Source organism: Nanorana parkeri, unplaced genomic scaffold (assembly GCF_000935625.1).
Source record: "Nanorana parkeri isolate BGI_ZX_2015 unplaced genomic scaffold, ASM93562v1 scaffold488, whole genome shotgun sequence".
NCBI lineage: Eukaryota > Metazoa > Chordata > Amphibia > Anura > Dicroglossidae > Nanorana > Nanorana parkeri.
Genome location: NW_017306756.1, coordinates 425,051 through 443,887, shown reverse-complemented (window position 1 = coordinate 443,887; position 18,837 = coordinate 425,051). Strand labels below are relative to the sequence as shown.

General features: G+C 43.3%; 1 protein-coding gene and 1 pseudogene across 1 annotated transcript; both read left to right on the top strand.

The window, feature by feature from the left end:
* The first annotated feature begins 792 nt into the window (after positions 1–792).
* On the top strand, positions 793–12,444 carry LOC108790603 (E3 ubiquitin/ISG15 ligase TRIM25-like). The gene is made up of 3 exons (XM_018560911.1): positions 793–1,785; positions 11,349–11,447; positions 12,424–12,444. The coding sequence occupies exons 1-3, from the start codon at positions 799–801 to the stop codon at positions 12,442–12,444; spliced, it is 1,107 nt and encodes a 368-aa protein (XP_018416413.1). The 5' UTR covers positions 793–798.
* A 62-nt stretch (positions 12,445–12,506) lies between these two features.
* Positions 12,507–14,116, top strand: LOC108790602 (annotated as a pseudogene).
* The last annotated feature ends 4,721 nt before the right edge of the window (positions 14,117–18,837 follow it).

Below are 18,837 nucleotides of genomic sequence, written 5' to 3'. Positions count from 1 at the left end.
AGACATAAATGCACATAGCAATCCTCATTGGCTGTTCTGCTTTGTGTGGTACCACACCCAGCAGCAGGCAGACACAGCTTCACAGATTGTTCTGTCATTGAACTGAACATAGAATACATATATGATCTAGCACTCCTTTTTAGCAAGGTTCTACATTAGTAAATAATACATAGCTTTAAATTGCAACCATGTGTGCGTGTATATCATTATTAATGATCTGATTTGATGCCATGAAAATAGGGAAATAGTGCACAATAGAAAGCAGAAGAGAGAAGAATAACAGAGAAAAAAGGAAAAAGAACCGTAAAATATACTGGCTGTCCATCCGCAGAGTTACACCAACCACAATGAGGGGAATTTATCAAAACTGGAGCAGACAAAATCTGGAGCAGCTGTGCACTGCAACCAATCAGCTTCTGTCTTTTATTTTCAAATCTTCACTGAACAAACTGAAGAGAGAAGCTGATTGGTTGGCACGGGCAACTGCTCCAGATTTGGTAAATTCCCCTCAATGTATTTTATACCCTATTCACCCTATTATTCAGATAGTTTATAAGCAACTTCAATAAGGTATTTCATGTGTGGCAGGGTTGGGGTGTCTGTAAATTCTGTGCTGTTTGTATTCCCGGGTCTCTTTTTTCAGTCTGCAGTAGGATGTTTGTAACTCATAATACAATCCTTGTGTTTGTAGTTTGCAGTAGATAAAAGCTGAGAGATTAGCTCACCCCTCCCTATACAGAATAATGTAAATTGTTCTCTGTTCTCTTTCAGTTTAATTTCTCTCGTCTGCTGTCAGCGATGGCGTCTGCTGATCTGAGACGGGAGCTGAACTGTTCCATCTGTCTGTGTACTTATACGGATCCTGTAATGCTAAGATGTGGACACAACTACTGCCGGGTCTGTATTGATCGTGTGTTTGATACACAGGAGAAATCTGGAGGCTATTCCTGTCCTGAGTGCAGAGAAGAGTTTCAGGATCGGCCTGTACTGCAGAGGAACATAACACTGCGAAACATAGCGGAGACTTTCCGATCTACTCATCCAGATCTGGAGAAGACAACTGGAATCTTCTGTACTTACTGTATTCACTCTCCTGTACCTGCTGTTAAATCCTGTCTGCATTGTGAAGCTTCTCTGTGTGATGATCACCTGAGAGTCCACAGCAAATCACCAGACCACGTCTTAACTGAACCCACCACTTCCATGGAGAAGAGAAAATGCTCCGTCCATAGAGAACTACTTAAATATTACTGCATTGCAGATGCTGCCTGTATCTGTATGTCCTGCAGTTTGGCCGGACAACACCAGGGACACAAGGTGGAGACTCTGGATGAGGCCTCTGAGAAGAAGAGACAGAAACTGAGAACTGGTCTTCAGAAACTGATCACAGAGAGAGAGGAGACTGAGAGAAGAGTCCAGAGTCTGCAGGAACGCAGGAGAAAAGTACAAGAAAAATCAGCCGGTGTAACAGAGAGAGTCACTGCCCTGTTCAGAGACCTCAGGAGACATCTGGAAGACCTGGAGAAGAGAGTCCTGAGGGAGATCTCCAGGCAGGAAGAGCGGCTCTCACATCCATTGTCTGACCTGATCCAGAAGCTGGAAATAAAGAAGGCCGAGCTGTCCAGGAAGATGGATCACATTGAGGAGATGTGTAACATGACTGACCCACTGACTGTCTTACAGGAATCAGACACAGGGGACTTGTGTGATACTGAGGAGGGAGATGATGACGGAGAGAGACATGATAAACTCCTCTATGATGGGGGGGATCTGGATGTGGCTGATGTAATATACAGGGGTACGGGTACTCCTAGAATGAGATCCTAATAGGTTGGACTTGATGGACTAATGTCTTTATTCAACCTCAAATACTATGTACTATGTAACTATGTAATCAGCGGGGGAACATTAGCTATGATGATTGGAGAGCTCTAGCTCTGATTTAAAAAGGAGCGTGTTGGATCTCTGCAGAGAGACCACTTACCCACAGAGTGCAAGAGTCCCGCTCTGCAGGTGCTGGCGGGGCACGGGCTTTCTACTCTACTCGGCTTTAGAAAGCAAACAAAATGTAAGACATGGAAAAAAATGTGATTTTATGTAAAATATATATATATATTTCTAGCCTTTGAAATGGTTTGTTGCAGCAGGCAACATGGTTGAATCCGGGTTTTGCTCAGCACCTTCACAGTGACATCTCCTTATATAAAGACTGAGAACAGGAATATGTGGATTGTGTTTAGTCCCAGTAACATACAATGCACAAGCCAGGGTTGTAGGGATGTCCCGATACTGATGCTAGCATCGGAATCGGGCCCGATTACAGGGCATTTTGACAAGTACTTGTCAAAATGCCCCGATGCCTAGCGACGAAGCTTGCGCTAGGTTTTTTTTTTGTTTTTGTAAAAGTATCGGTAATTGGTATCGGCAAGTACATGAGAGGATGTACTTGTACTTGGGCCTGAAAAAGTGGCATCGGGACATCCCTACAGGGTTGTAATCCTTTAACCCTTTATTAGGACAGGCGGTGTTCAAATCTACTTTAAAAATGATAATGAAATGAGCCAGCACAGTACAGATGGGATTTACACAAACCCTTACTAGCCGCTCTTAACATTACAAAGGGGAAGCAAGTAGAAGTTTTCAAGAAGCCAAGAATCCCAAGTAAAGGCAATCTTCCTCTGCGGCTTTGGTCTAATTTAGTTGGTAATTAAGAATTGTAGGCTGTATTGACCTTCATATTGCTGGAGCATTGACAGGGTCATCAAGAACCGGGGGCCGTGGGGCTACAATGTACAGGAAATGTCAAACCTAAAATATTCATATGGTTTTGTGAGATGTAATTATCCAATTAATAATGTTTCTCAGTATACTGGATATGAAAAAAGTGCATATAATTAATATTGCAGTTAAATAAATGTCTCCTTTTTTAAATGAAACATTTTTAAATTTAACCCCGAATCATCCTTTAAAAGCGGACCTTTGGCTAAAAATCACATCAGTATGGAGCTCTGCATGCTGATATGAAATCATCTCACATTCATTAGTTAAACAAACATTTTTATTTTACCTACAATTATTATTTTTCAGCTTCCTGGTCCTCTTTGGCAAAAGTGATGTAATGTGCCCGAGCGTTGCATCCTGGGAAGGTGATATCCGCAAAGCATTGCTTGGAAATCTCATCTGTAATCTCACAAGGTCTCAGGGAAAGGCATTTTCCTCCCCTGAGATGATGTGCGTGGTCACATGTCCTAGTCACATGTGCCAGAGTTCCAGGAAGTAAAGGGAGATGGAATAATCTGACCCTTAATAAAAATGGCCGCTGTGAGAAGAAAGGGGAGGAAGTATCTGTTTATAGATTGCCATTATAAAACATTTCTATAGGTGCCTTTGTTGTTATTTTGAAGATATGGTTAAAGGAGAACTATGGGGGTCAGTGTTTTTCCCCATAGTTCTCCTTAGGGTAACGGGAGGACACAAACTAGCGTCCTCCCGTTACCCTAAGCTCAGTATATACTGAGACGCCGCAGCCGGAGCGGATCCCGACGTAGATGACGAGATCCGCCCAGCTGCGTGAGTGACAGCTGGCTCTGCCTATCTAGAGGCAGAGCCAGCTGTACCCGCCCCCTCCCCCGTCCATTCCGCCAGTCAGCGCTGGCAGATCGGAGCGGGGAGAGGGGAATGCAGCCCCTCCCCCTGTCACGGCAGAGAGCGGTGACAGGATCGAGAGGCGAGCGAACCCGATCTACTGAGCCGACCTGTGACAGTCTCATTGTCACAGGTCGTCTAGAACTATGAGGCGAGTGAAAAGCACTCACCTCATAGTTCTCTTTTTAAAGTTCTTCTTCAACTCCTCCCTTCTCTCCTCCTTTTGGTTATTAATTTTTTTCTTTTAACCTTTCATATGTTGCATTTTGTTACTTCACTTTTTGTTGTGTCATATTTGATTAAAAATTGCACAAAAATATTAATAAATCCCTTTACTTCATTTATGAGTAACTTCACTTTGTTTTTTGTTTTTTTACCCGAAATGCAAATTTGTGTCTCTTAAATGAGACAACTCATGGAACAAAATTTGCACATTTGTCTACGGTTACATTACTTGTTTTAAAAAAATAATTTTTTCTTTGTTTGGTCACATCTGTTTGTGTTAGAATGCCAGGGCCGTAGATAAAAAAAATGTCCCTGGTTGGATTCAGCTTCCTCAAATTATAAGACTTTATGTAGCAGACACACCAAGGTTTGAAAATATATACCAACCATATCATTCCTAAACCAATACTTTACCCTGAGCAATACCGATTTTGTTTGACACCATATGGATAAAAACCATGTTTTAAAAAGTCTTATAAATGGTACCTACCAATTCACACAAACCGCTTAGTATACACTGTAAGAAAGTCACTGGTCTTTAATCAGTATGGGCAGGGCAGCCATCAGAAATTTTTGGGACCCACCTGAGTGGCCCTGCAGAGCCCACCATAGATGCTGCACAGCCCATCTGAGACTGTCTATAGTGTGCTCTGAGGGGGTCTCAGGTGGGCTGGTAAAGGCTGCATCCCTCCCCTCCCTCCTTTCCTTCCTAGCTCCTCTTACCTGCACACATGGCCTCGTCTGCCGCCGGACCGGCCAGAAGTGACGTCACTAACATGACGCCACTTCCGGCCAGTCAGATATCAGACGAGCAGCGTCGCTGATGGGGCCCTAGCTTGTCTCAAAGCCGCTGGAGCGGCAATGCTGGGGCCCTGCGCTGCTAGGGCCAGGCCTCTGCCTCCTCGCCCTTCACCGTCGGCCGATAGTCATGTAAGGGACCTGGGCGGGCCCCCCAGGCTGCCCGGGCCCCTTACATGAGTATCTGCCATACCCGCCTGATGGCTGTCCTGAGTATGGGCAATAAATGCAGCTTTATTGCGTTCAACATAAAAAGTCTCATCATCCACAGGGTACATTTTCCCTATTTAACCAAACAATTTCCGGCAGAACTCAAAAGTAACACAAATAAACAGGCCTACTCCACCTTAGGAGGCTAACTAACTGTAGTATCCCTTACTATGTCCTACTGGAGCAGCTAATCCAGCTTCCAGTATAAATGAAAATGCATAGAAACCAAAGTCCGTTACATACAGTTTTTCTGGCAGACCTTATACCACAGATATTCAGACGCTCTCCAGTTTGTGTCCATCCAGTGCAGCCTGGATCTTGCTCTGAGCTCTCTCCCCCTCTCAGTCACGATCAGGTGCAGGCTAATTTATACAGAGAGGAGGTGTACCTGTTGGGGCAAGGCTTAACCCCTTCTTAGCCAGAGAAAGTTGCCCTTTTCAACCTCTCACTGACATACATAGTCATGTCCCCTGTCAACACCAAAAACATTTAGCAGAATACATTTTGGCCTACCCATAGGAAGAAATTTGATTTTATTTGATATTTTGTATAACAAAAGTGGGTCGCGACCCTGTGTTCAGTGGAAATGGTCACCAGCATTCCAAGTTCTCTTCAAAATCCGGCAAACAAAAGTGATGAAGGGACCGGACAGGTTCCGAATCATTGCCACGCATGGTGATATGACCTGCACAATGAATAAAAGGATTTCGTTTTGAAGAGAACTTGGAGTGCTAGTGACCATTTTTTCTGTTTTACAAGTATTAGGCGGCGTCATCCGCAGCCACTACAGCACCCCCCCCCCCACATTATATGGGGCTTCTCGGTCAGGATTGCGGTGGGACTATTTGCCTGTGTTCCGTGGGTCCCTGTGTGCCTTCCACTTTTCTAGGTGAGAGGCTCCACAGCCTACCCCCAAGCACAGCACTGTCAGTTCTTGCGCAAGCAGCCATTCAAAATATGCTGCCCGGTGCCGAGTGTCAGCTTGAGGTAGGGTGGGCTCCATATGTGTATTGCTTACAGTTCCCTTGCATGTCCTGTAGCGGAGCCTGGACCGGAGTGATGTAACATACTGGCTCCCTGCACCTCTACAGCGTGCGCAAGGGAGCTGTACAAGCAATGCACATATGGATAGAGCTCTGTCACAGTACAGCAGCCCACACTGGACCCCAGGCTAAGGATCCACTCCAGTTCTCATAAGGTAAGGAGACTGGGTGGATCTTAAAAAAGGAACAAAAATTATTTTTTTGGGAGTGTGTGTGTGAGATTGTGTCTGTGGTTGTGTGTTTTTGAGGACCCATTCACACTAGTACAGTGCGCTAATCGCACAGTCCCATGCAATTAACTCACTGTACTTCGCATCGCACTTACCATGCATTTTGGTGTGAAAAGTGCATTGCATTGCCATTCATTTGAATGACACCCCAAATGCACCGCCCACCCACAGTTCTATTGCCTGCATCGGAACGTGCAGCATCGCAATGCTGTGCAACTTGGGTCACAACTTAATGACTAAGGAAAAATGTGGGTCCTGAGGTTACACAGGTAATAATGTTTTTGTTTTATTTTTTTTAACTTGTTATCAGTTTTTTTCATTTTAATTTCTTTTATTATTTTGTACTTTTCTCGCTTAACTTTATTGCTATCACACAGGGGCTAACAAGCCCTTGTGTGATAGCATTCGGAGGTGACAGGTTCGCTTTATGAGCCTGCCCTCCAGACATAGGGACGCACTGGACTCTGGACATAGGGACGCACTGGACTCTGGACATAGGAACGCACAGGACTCTAACAATGTTTAAGTATTTGGTGTGATAATCTATGAATGTGTAGTACAGTAATTCCCAATCCCAATAGAAACAGCTGCTTAAATACACCCTGAAAGATAACCCCAGAGAGATCAAACTTGCACTGCCCTGGACTTACATACAATCCTTTATCACAGTAAAAGGAGTCAAGTATAATTGTATTTATCACAAGAACTTGCTCCACACCATTGATTCCCAGTCTGGCCAAGCACCTGAACCAGACCAATGTGAATGACAGTTGGAGGAAGTCTCAGTGTTGTGACCAGACAAGTGAGTCTAATCTGTTTAAGTATTAGTCTTTGTGTGAATAGGCTGAAAGTCCAATTTGGTGACTGAGAGTCAATCCAGCTTAGAGAATGGAAATGAAGCAGCTCTGTCCTAATGATGAAACAGAGAGAGCTGTGCATTATATAGACAGGAGGCTGGAAAATGGGTACCGTGTTGTGCAGGAACATCCCCTCCATGCAAAGATCCTTTTGTTAAACTGCGTTTATTTTGTATTAAAGTGAGCTGGAAGCCCTAAAACACACATTGGAGAGTGGATAAGTTCTGAAGAACTTTCTTTATGAAGCTGAACCATATAAAGCTTACACTATTTCTATACAATATTAAACAGAAATGTTTAGGAATGTGGCTGGAAATAGAACCAGTGTTTTTCTCTGTAAGCTATTTTTTGGGATAGTAAGCTCCTACTTTACCTTACTGCCCACACAGCAAAATACTTTACAATGTCCTTTTCTGATCCTCCGGAACTATCAAACTCATACCTTTTCACATATCTTAATATTCTTACCTATTACTGTCCGATAACCCTTAAAGTATTGTGCATCATGATATTAGCTTCACATTGGGGCTAGGCGCGACGTATATATGAATTATGGCTTGCCCAGGAGGTTTAATGCTTCTGACCATTGTAACCCACCCATGATTGATATGTGTGGATTTCTCATATACACGATGTAGCTACCGTGTTTCCCCGAAAATAAGACACTGTCTTGTATTTTTTTTAATGTACAACATTCCACACTTATTCATGTACAGCAGTCTACATGTATTCAAGTACAAAAATATGGTGATCAGGGCAATCAGGGGTGCCGTACCTTTCCAAGAGCAATTTGCTAACCGCTGGCCAGAATGAGCGAAGCGCGCTTTCACTATGGATTCCTCACAGGCGGGAGTGCATTTGGTATCACTACGCATGTGACAGGAGCCGGCGCTATAGAGGAGGCATCGGCTTATGCGGCTCTGCTCCCTCCGGTGCCGCCTCACTTCCTCTAGCGCTGGCTTGGTTGGCACCACTGATTCTCTCCCGCAGCTCTTCAAGTTCCCTCTTATGCCACCACCGGCCCCGGGAATGGTCACAACTAGGTCTTATTTTCAGGGTAGGTCTTATATTTTAACAATTCCCAAAGATAGTACTAGGTCTTATTTTCGGGGAAACGGTATTTATGCAATTCATTTTACACTGCCGTTCTCCAATGCTGAGTTATGGAAATTGGGTTAGTATTGTCACTCTCAGTTTATGACTCAGTGGGATACCACACATTCCTTCCTTATCCACCAGGCAATCTGTAGGGAAGCAGCTAAGCTGTGTAAGACAATTATCATGGCGTTAGAGATTTGCTGCACCTATTGTAAAAGATCATTAATGCTAATCCACATCAGGACTAGGGAAAGCTCTGTATAAACAATCAGAGTTTAGTGGTTCACTAAGGACTATAAAGATCACAGGCCCAGATTAGAAGATATCCAGTGCTGCAATTCGAGGACGCCTGGCAAAGTTAGGGCAGCCTGAGGTCAACTGAACTGAATTGAAGGCTGCGTTTTTTCAAAATGAGAGAAAACAGAATTTCATAGTTAATATTGATATGCTCAAACCTCATTATCATCACAGGTCAATTTTGAGGACAGATGTTTTCATAATACAAAATCTACTGGGCTGATTTCTTCCTTGTATAGAGGCTTAACTTTTCTGAGGGTACCTGTGCGGCAATCATATACACTATATTGCCAAAAGTATTGTGACGCCTTTACACGCACATGAACTTTAATAGCATCCCAGTCTTAGTCCGTAGGGTTCAATATTGAGTTGGCCCGCCCTTTGCAGCTATAGCAGCTTCAACTCTTCTGGGAAGGCGTCCACAAGGTTTAGGAGTGTGTCTTTGGGGATGTTTGACCATTCTTCCAGAAGCGCATTTGTGAGGTCGGGTAATGATGTTGGAGGAGAAGGCCGGGTTCGCAGTCTCCGCTCTTAGTCATCCCAAAGGTGTTCTATTGGGTTGAGGTCAGGACTCCAGTCAAGTTCCTCCACCCCAAATTTGCTCATCCATGTCTTTATGGACCTTGCTTTGTGCACTGGTGCGCAGTCATGTTGGAACAGGAAGGGGCCAACCCCAAACTGTTCCCACAAAGTTGGGAGCATGAAATTGTCCAAAATGTCTTGGTATGCTGATGCCTTAAGAGTTCCCTTCACTGGAACTAAGGGGCAAAGCCCAACCCCTGAAAAATAACCCCACACCATAATCCCCCCTCCACAAAACATTACACTTGGTACAATGTAGTCAGGCAGGGGCGGCAGAGTTAATTTTAATTTGTTTTTGTTTTTTTACTTTTTTTATAATTTGTTATCTTATTGTTTATTTTTTAATAATTATTTTCTTATTATTTTCTATTTTTTTCGTATTTTTACTTTTTTAATTACCATTTTAATGTTTTTAATTATTATTTCTTATTATTTTGTACTAATTTGTTTATATTTAATCATTTTTTTTAAATTGTATTTTATTTCACTTAACTTTATTGCTATCACATAGGAGCTAACAATCCCATGTGTGATAGCATTTGGAGGTGACAGGTTCTGTTTATTGACCCTGGCACCTCCAGGACAGGAGTTCTAGCATAGCGCTGTGCTAGAACTCCTGTGACAGCAGAGAGGGGAAGAGCACAGCTCTCCCCTCTCACTGTCTACACGGAGCAGCAGGGTTACTTCTAACCCTGCCACTCTGCTCACCACAACGGCGGCCAGTGTGGGACTCGGCGGCGGAGCGAGGAGAGAGGTAGTTGCGGGGGGATGGGGGACGAACAAGCGGCTTCACACTACATTTAGCCTTGCTTTCCCAAAGCAGGGCTAAATGTAGAAAATAACTAACTGCCCGCACCCGGGACTGAATGTTCCGGGCGTTGGGGGATTCCACATTGCTGCCGCCCCTCCGCTCCATGCTGCTCCGAGGCCTGGCCTCGGTGGCCTTGTGGGGAATCCGGGCCAGCAGACGCGTCCATCGGATTGCCAGACAGAGAAGCATGATTCGTCACTCCAGAGAACACGTCTCCACTTCTCTAGAGTCCAGTGGCAGCGGCATCCCAAGCTTTGCATTGCACTTGGTGATGTAAGGCTTGGGTGCAGCTGCTCGGCCATGGAAACCCATTCCATGAAGCTCTCTAAGCACTATTGTTGTACCAATCTGAAGGACACACGAAGTTTGGAGGTCTGTAGCTATTGACCATGCGCTGACCCCACTCCGTCATTTTACGTGGCCTACCACTTCGTGGCTGAGTTGCTGTTGTTCCCAGTTGCTTCCACTTTGTAATAATACCAGTAACAGGTGACCGCGGAATATTTAGTAGCATGGAAATTTTGTGGAACACCTGAATCCAATGATTTGGAGGGGTGTCCCAATACTTTTGGCAATATAGTGTACTTTTGGCAATAAAGTATGTCAGAATGCTGATCTGGGCAGCAGGCTTGATTGCGCTGACTGGAACACAATCTGGTTATATGTGTCTAAAAGTTCTTCCTATGTTATTGCCCTGGCCTGGAGAACTCGTATAAGGTTCTGATGAATTGGTATCTAAAGCAGGCAAGGTTTGTTACTGCCGCTTCCCCTAACTGTTTTCGGGGTTGTGCCTCTCCTGGATCTATGTTCCACATCTGGTGGTCATTTCCAAAGGTGCAGAAGTTATGGATTTGAGTGTACAATCTTCTTAGAACTCTCTTACATTGCGACCTCCCTCGGAATACCCTGGGAGGCCCTTTGGAATAAGACACCATGGACTGAAACTAAAATAATAACTAAGCTAGCCACCTTTGTAATTTTGGCCACTCCTCACACTATAGCAAGATCTTGGAAGAAACCTACACTTAACTTCAACAAGGTCAAACAGAGGCTCATGGGCACAATGATCAATGAAAAGTTAACAGAGATTCTGAATGACTCTTTTAGTACGTTTTTGGTCGCCTTGGTTTTATTACCTGCAATCCCTCGGCTTGAACCACGGCCTTTCATGAATGTAGCTCTGTTTGCGGGGATGGCGCACTGGGTATACTGCGCTTTCTATTCCTTTCTCTTTCAATTCTTTTCTTTACCTTTTTCTTCTTTCCTTTTCTCCCTTTTGCTGTTCTGTGTTCTTTTCTCAGACTGTACGACTTTACTTCTTGGTGTGTCTCCTCCATCTTGGGCTTGGGATATTACTCCTCTTCTCTTGATCCAGGTACTGGAAGTTTATGTCAACGGGTACCTGCTTCTCTTTGTTGCGGGTTGCTCCTACTGGTTTTGTCATTACTCAATATGCAGTTTAACTTTTTTCTTTATGTTGTATTTTTGCCTTGCATTTCCTGAGACACACGCTCTGTTCATTCGTGCTGTTTTGTACTGTTTTAATTTCTAGCAAAAACGAATAAACTGTCCACAAAAGAAATATAGTGTGGTCACCAACCTGCCCCTAACCTTTGATTTGCGAGTGAAGAATCAGCTGCAAACCAATAAGGTAATCTCTCTTCCCTCTCTTATTGTTATGATTTGCCTTATCAGCACATGTGTATGCAGCAGATCGTTATTGGTTCCTAGTACTCACTCCTTCTCCCAGTTTAAGGGCTGCTGTCTCAGGGAATTGCAAAAATGTTTAGATGAAGTAGATTTAGCTAATTAGTTGCATTTAGAAACACATTTCATGTGCTTGTATGTGTGTGGTTTCAATAGCTGCAATGAGTTCCACTTTAAAGAGACACTGCAACATTTCCATTAAAATGACGGTGTATGCAGGTAGCCCACCCCCTCAGGCAATTATAGTTGCTAACACTTGATCCCACATTGCAGCAGCAGGGACCTGGCTAACAGAGCTGGGATTTGGAATATGAGGAATGACAGTACCCATGTGACAGTACATTGCCCTGAGAAGCCAGTCACCAGGGCTAAAAAATGTCACATGGCGACATCTTCCTGCCTAAACTTCAGACACCAGGTCGCACCCGAGCTTAGACAGACCAGAATGCTGCTGCGGGAGGCGCAAATGAGCGTGGCTTGGTAAGTACAAAATCCTGGGGTGAGGTTGGTCTGGGTTGGTTGTCTAGTCACATTGATTTAAAATATTCTGCTATTAGTAAATAATACATAGCTTTAAATTGCAGCCATGTGTGCATGAATACCATTATTAATGATCTGGTTCATTCCTTGAAAATAGGGAAATAGTGGACAATAGAAAGCAGAAGAGAGAAGAATAACAGAGAAAAAAGGAAAAAGAACCGTAAAATATACTGGCTGTCCATCCGCAGAGTTACACCAACCACAATGTATTTTATACCCTATTCACAGTCTTATTCACATAGTTTATAAGCAACTTCTTTCTTTCATTTGTGGCAGGGTTGGGGGTGTCTGTAAATTCTGTGCTGTTTGTATTCCCGGGTCTCTTTTTTCAGTCTGCAGTAGGATGTTTGTAACTCATAATACAATCCTTGTGTTTGTAGTTTGCAGTAGATAAAAGCTGAGAGATTAGCTAACCCCTCCCTATACGGAAGAATGTGAATTGACCTCTGTTCTCTTTCAGTTTCATTTCTCTCTTCTGCTGTCAGCGATGGCGTCTGCTGATCTGAGACAGGAGCTGGACTGTTCCATCTGTCTGAGCACTTATACAGATCCTGTAATGCTGAGATGTGGACACAACTTCTGCCGGGTCTGTATTGATCATGTGTTTGATACACAGGACGGGTCTGGAGGTTATTCCTGTCCTGAGTGCAGAGAAGAGTTTCAGGATCGGCCCAGGAACATAACACTGCGTAACATAGCGGAGACTTTCCGGTCTACTCAGCCAGATCAGGAGAAGAAGACGGCTGGTATCTTCTGTACTCACTGTATTCACTCTCCTGTACCTGCTGTTAAGTCCTGTCTGCATTGTGAAGCTTCTCTGTGTGATGATCACCTGAGAGTCCACAGCAAGTCACCAGAACACGTCCTAACTGAACCCACCACTTCCATGGAGAAGAGAAAATGCTCCGTCCATAGGAAGATTCTGGAATCTTGTATCTGTGTGTCCTGCAGTTTGGCTGGAGAACACCAGGGACACAAGGTGGAGACTCTGGATTAGGCCTCTGAGAAGAAGAAAAAGAAACTGAGAACTGGTCTTCAGAAACTGATCACGGAGAGAGAGGAGACTGAGAGAAGAGTCCGGAGTCTGCAGGAACGCAGGAGAAAAGTACAAGAAAAATACCAGTAACAGAAAAATCAGCCGGTGTAACAGAGAGAGTCACTGCCCTGTTCAGAGACCTCAGGAGACATCTGGAAGACCTGGAGAAGAGAGTCCTGAGGGAGATCTCCAGGCAGGAAGAGCGGCTCTCACATCAATTGTCTGACCTGATCCAGAAGCTGGAAATAAAGAAGGCCGAGCTGTCCAGGAAGATGGATCACATTGAGGAGATGTGTAACATGACTGACCCACTGACTGTCTTACAGGAATCAGACACAGGGGACTTGTGTGATACTGAGGAGGGAGATGATGACGGAGAGAGACATGATAAACTCCTCCATGATGGAGGGGATCTGGATGTGGCTGGAATCTCACACACATTACACTCGGGGTTATCTGATATGATGAAAGGGGTAAATGTCTGCTTCATTATACAGGAGGCGTCAGATATAGTACTGGATGTAAACACTGCTCATAATAATCTACAGATATCAGAGGACATGAAAACTGTATCCATGTCAGATATAAAGCAGAATCGTCCAGAAACACCAGAGAGATTTCAGAAATATGCTCAGGTATTAAGCAGCAGGAGATATTCCTTAGGTCAACATTACTGGGAAGTGGATGTCAGTAAATCAGATTGCTGGGTAGTCGGGATGTGTTATCCCAGTATAGAGAGGAGAGGAGACCAGTCATGGATTGGAAATAATAACAAGGCCTGGGGTTTATACAGCAAAACAAATCAGTGTTTAGTGACCCATAACAACAAAGACATCCACTTACCTGACAATATCTCCAGTAACAGAGTAAGGATCTATCTGGATTATGAGGCCGGACAGCTGTCCTTTTATGATCTGTGTGACCCGATCCGACACTTATACACCTTCACCACCACCTTCACTGAGCCCCTTCATGCTGCATTCGGGATAGGGGAAGGTTGTATAAAGATAACTGGGGGGTCAGGATGGGAAAAGTGATCATATCTCATAGAATCAGCCCAGAGACCGGGAACACTACAGGTAGAAGAATATAATGGTTCATTGTGCAGCTTGTGGGAAATGAATTGGGTGGAGCTGCAAAAATGTTATTTTTTCTAGTTAAGTGTCCAGACACTTCTCTGCTGTTAATTTAATAAATATATATTTGGGGGTGATAAACAAAGTGTATTTATCCTTAAAGCCCATCTAAACTTTCTGTTTAAATTAGATAACTACATTCCCGGCGCATCAAAACAAAAGGTAGAAAGACTTACAGGTCGTTTTCCTGGGAAAGCTGCCACATCCTGAGTAGGAAAGCCGGTCTCCTGTTTGCAAGTTGTATAGAACGATTCTTGCTCTATGTGGAAGCAGTGATCTCTCTGCAGAGTTCCGAGTCAGAGTAAAAACTTCCACTCAGCGGGGGAAACGTTAGCTATGATGATTGGAGAGCTCTAGCTCTGACCAAAAATCAGAGAGACCACTGCTTCCTCACAGAGTGCAAGAGTCCCACTCTGCAGGTGCTGGTGGGGGGCACTGGCTTTCTAAACAGGCATGGAAAATAGTTTTGTTTTTCTGTACTTGGGATGTATCTAAACACAAAATAAAAATGTTATGTTTTTGCAGCTTACCAATTCTTAAAGTCTATTTCCACGTTTGCAGTCAAATTTGAGAAAACCCCTTGATATGTTTGGTATGTGTTCCCATTCATATAGCATGCCTAAAATTAAATGTTTCTTGCCTTTGAAATGTTTTGTTGCAGCAGGCAACATGGCTGAATCTGGGTTTTTCTCATCACCTTCACAGGGACCTCTCCTTATATAAAGACTGAGAACAGGAATATGTGGATTGTGTTTTTCTCATTAACATACAATGCACAAGCCAGGGTTGTAATCCTTTAACCCTTTATTAGGACAGGCAGTGTTCAAATCTACTTTAAAAATTATAATGAAAAAAGCCAGCACAGTACAGACGGGGTTAACACAAACCCTTACCAGCCGCTTTTAACATTACAAAGAAGGGGAAGGAAGTAGAAGTTTTCAAGAAGCCAAGAATCCCAAGTAAAGGCAATCTTCCTCTGCGGCTTTGGTCTAATATAGTTGGTAATTAAAAATTGTAGGCTGTATTGACCTTTATATTACTGGAGCATTGACAGGGTCATCAAGAACCGTGGGACTACAATGTACAGGAAATGTCAAACCTAAAATATTCATATGGTTTTATTATGCAATTAATATTTTTCAGTATACTGTATATTAAAAAAGTGCATATACTTAATTGCAGTTAAAGAAATTTCCTTTTTTTTTTAATGAAACATTTTTAAATTTAACCTCAAACATCCCTTTAAAGCGGACCTTTGGCTAAAAATCACATCAGTATGGAGCTCTGCATGCTGATATGAAATCATCTCACATTCATTAGTTAAACAAACATATTTTTCTTTTACCTACCTATTATTTTTCAGCTTCCTGGTCCTCTTTGAGAAAAGTGATGTCATGTGCCCGAGCGTTGCATCCTGGGAAGGTGACATCAGCAAAGCATTGCTGGGAAATCTCATCTGTAATCTCACAAGGTCTCAGGGAAAGGCATTTTCCTTCCCTGAGATGATGTGCATGGTCACATGTCCTAGTCACATGTGCCAGAGTTCCAGGAAGTATAGGGAGATGGAATAATCTGACCCTTAGTAAAAATGGCCGCTGTGAGAAGAATGGGGAGGAAGTATCAGTTTGTACATTGCCATTATAAAACATTTCTATAGGTGCCTTTGTTGTTATTTTGAAGATATGGTTAAAGTTCCTCTTCAACTCCTCCCTTCTCTCCTCCTTTTAGTTATTCATTTTTTCTTTTCTTTCAACCTTTCATATGTATGTTTCATTTTTATTCATTTTGTTACTTCACTTTTTGTTGTGTCATATTTGATTAACAATTGCACAAATATCTTAATAAATCCATTTACTTCATTTATGAATAACTTCACTTTGTTTTTTTGTTTTTTACCCGAAATGCCAATTTGTGTCTTTTAAATGAGACAAATCATAGAACAAAATTTGCACTTTTGTCTACGTTTACATTACTTGTTTTAAAAAATATATATATATTTTTTTTGTTTGGTTATATCTGTTTGCCTTTATATTGTATAGCAGATTAATTATTTTCACAAAACAATATTTTGCCAAAAGGAAGCCTTTTATGTTTATATATACACACACACACACACACACACACACACACACACACACACACATACACTGTATATGTATTACTTTGGGCAATAGTTTGGTCGTTAATTCCATATTACCAATCAATAGACCCATAGCAGAAATGTATAAATTACATTCATTAAAGGGCCAGTGCTTTGAGTGAAGTAGTGAAATATTGTCAGACCTTTCACCCATGACAAGCTATAGGCACTGTACTCATATGTCAGTTTGTTGTTTGGAACACCCAGCAATGGCCGAGCGTTATATCGCCCAACAATAGCAGTGTTTGTTATTACTTAGCTGTGGCACAGCGGTATCACCCTGCAGCTAGTTTTGTTGTCACCCAGCAGTGGTATTACTACTTCTATATGTTGATCATATGGTACAGGACACAGGCAATTCATAGATGACTGGGTAATATGGAGGCATCATCAGGTGATTAGACGCTGGTCAGAGCTGTGACCTCATATAACCCCTCCAATACAATTGAAAAGGGAATGTACTGTAGAGACAAATCTATAATTTTGCCACTGTATAGATCACTTGTCCGGCCTCATCTAGAGTATGCGGTCCAGTTTTGGCCACTAATACACAGAAAGGATGTCCTTGAGCTGGAAAGGCTCCAGAGAAGGGCAACTAAACTAATTAAGGGGATGGAGTGTAATGCTCTGATGCGGCTATTATGGTTGGAGTGGATCTCAGCTTCAGATAATAATTTTACTGGTTGTGTAGTTTTATCTACCTGCTACGTACAGGGTGACTTCACAATCCCTGATAGGGTTGACAGCAAACAGTTTAATGAGAGCAGCTGAATTGTATGGTGGAAAGACACAGATCAATGAAAACAGCTGAATTGTATGGTGAAAAGACACAGTTCAAATGAGAGCAGCTGATTTAGTTATTTGATACTAGCAGTTGATGATTCAGATGATCTCTGCTGCCACACAGTAGAATAGAGTAGAAAATGCGGGTCTCCAGTTCCTAGCTGCTGTAGGAGAGTGGACGAGGTGATCTCTAGGGCTGGGCAATGGCTTGGATGGCCGGTGAAGAGGGGCGCTGTCCGACCCAATATAGAGGTCCTTGCTGTGCAGCCGCAGAGGTACTTGCCTGGCGTCAGGCTCCTAGCACGAACGCCAGACAAGTGGCTCCGGCGGCTTAAGGAGAGGAAAAAGGAGGAGTCCGGTGACGCCGCCCTCCATGATGTCGCCCTCCAATTTCCTCAGAGACCACAACATACAGGTATCCTTAAAAACAAGATCACACAGGGACTCGTACACATGCATATTAATGCAGAATCACATACATACACGCAATAGGTTGAACTTGATGGATCTGTGTCTTTATTCAACCTCAAATACTTTGTTAAATTCCAGGAAATCCTCCATTATAAGTAGTGTTTTTAGGTGATAGATTTCTCCTCTCTGCTGAGGTGAGATGTGTGTAGTTTAATCTTTATGATGTCTTTAATCAAATTTCTCTAGCTGCACCTGGCCATGGTGGCGATCTTGCAACTTCTGGGTCGTTGCCCCACACTGAGAGATTTGGGTGGCTGTACCCAGACCCCACTGGACAGGAGATGTGGGGCCAGCCTGTTATGTACCTTTTGTTGTACAATTATTTTATTGCAACAGAACATAATTACAGATCATACAGTAGAAGTAAGGTCCAGCAGGTTTATACAATGGAAAATTGACTTAGAACAATACAACGGCGTATCAATGCATTTTGTAAAGTCATCCAATATAGAGCCAATGAAGGATATCCATATAACATCAATTAAAGGGTATGTCGAAAACAAAAGCCCCCGGTACAGAAACTAAAGTGGGACATAAGGACCGTAACGGTCTGTGTATAATCACCGGGGGTGGGCTAGCTTCTGGAAACCATAGCATGGATGCCAGCTACCTGCTGCTGCTGCAGGATACCAGCGGAGCCACACCAGTGGGAAAATAGTGGCTAACGTTCGTATGCCAAGCAATCGTTCTAGATCACGTGTTGCAGGTTCCAGAAAAAAAAAAAAACATAGCAGAACCTTGAGGTAAAAGAAAGAAAAGAAAAGTGGAAAGGGTAGGAGGGGGAGACAGACAAGGGAGAGAGGTGGCTGTGGGGGGAGTCGAGAGGGGCCCCGGCACCCCGACCAAGCGCGGCACCATCAAATCGTCAAGAGGTCACGATCCAGTCCCATCGGCTGGACATATTCCAGCCAGGGTGACCATGTTTTCTGAAAAGAGGCATGTGAGTCGTGCAAGGTAGCTGTAAGCTTCTCATGTACCATGATGCCCATGACCCTTTGTCTGACTTCCGAGAAAAGCAACGTTGGTTGTTTCCATGCTCTGGCTATGGTCTGTCTAGTCGCCAGGAATATAAAATTTGCTAATTTCCTCTCTCTTTTTGAGAGGCGAGTAATTGGCCTGCCTAGGAGGGCCTCCCAAGGGTTACGCACAAAAGCTGTATCAAAAACTGATCTCAGTAAGTTATACACTCTAATCCATAGCTTTTGCACTTTTGGGCAACTCCACCAGA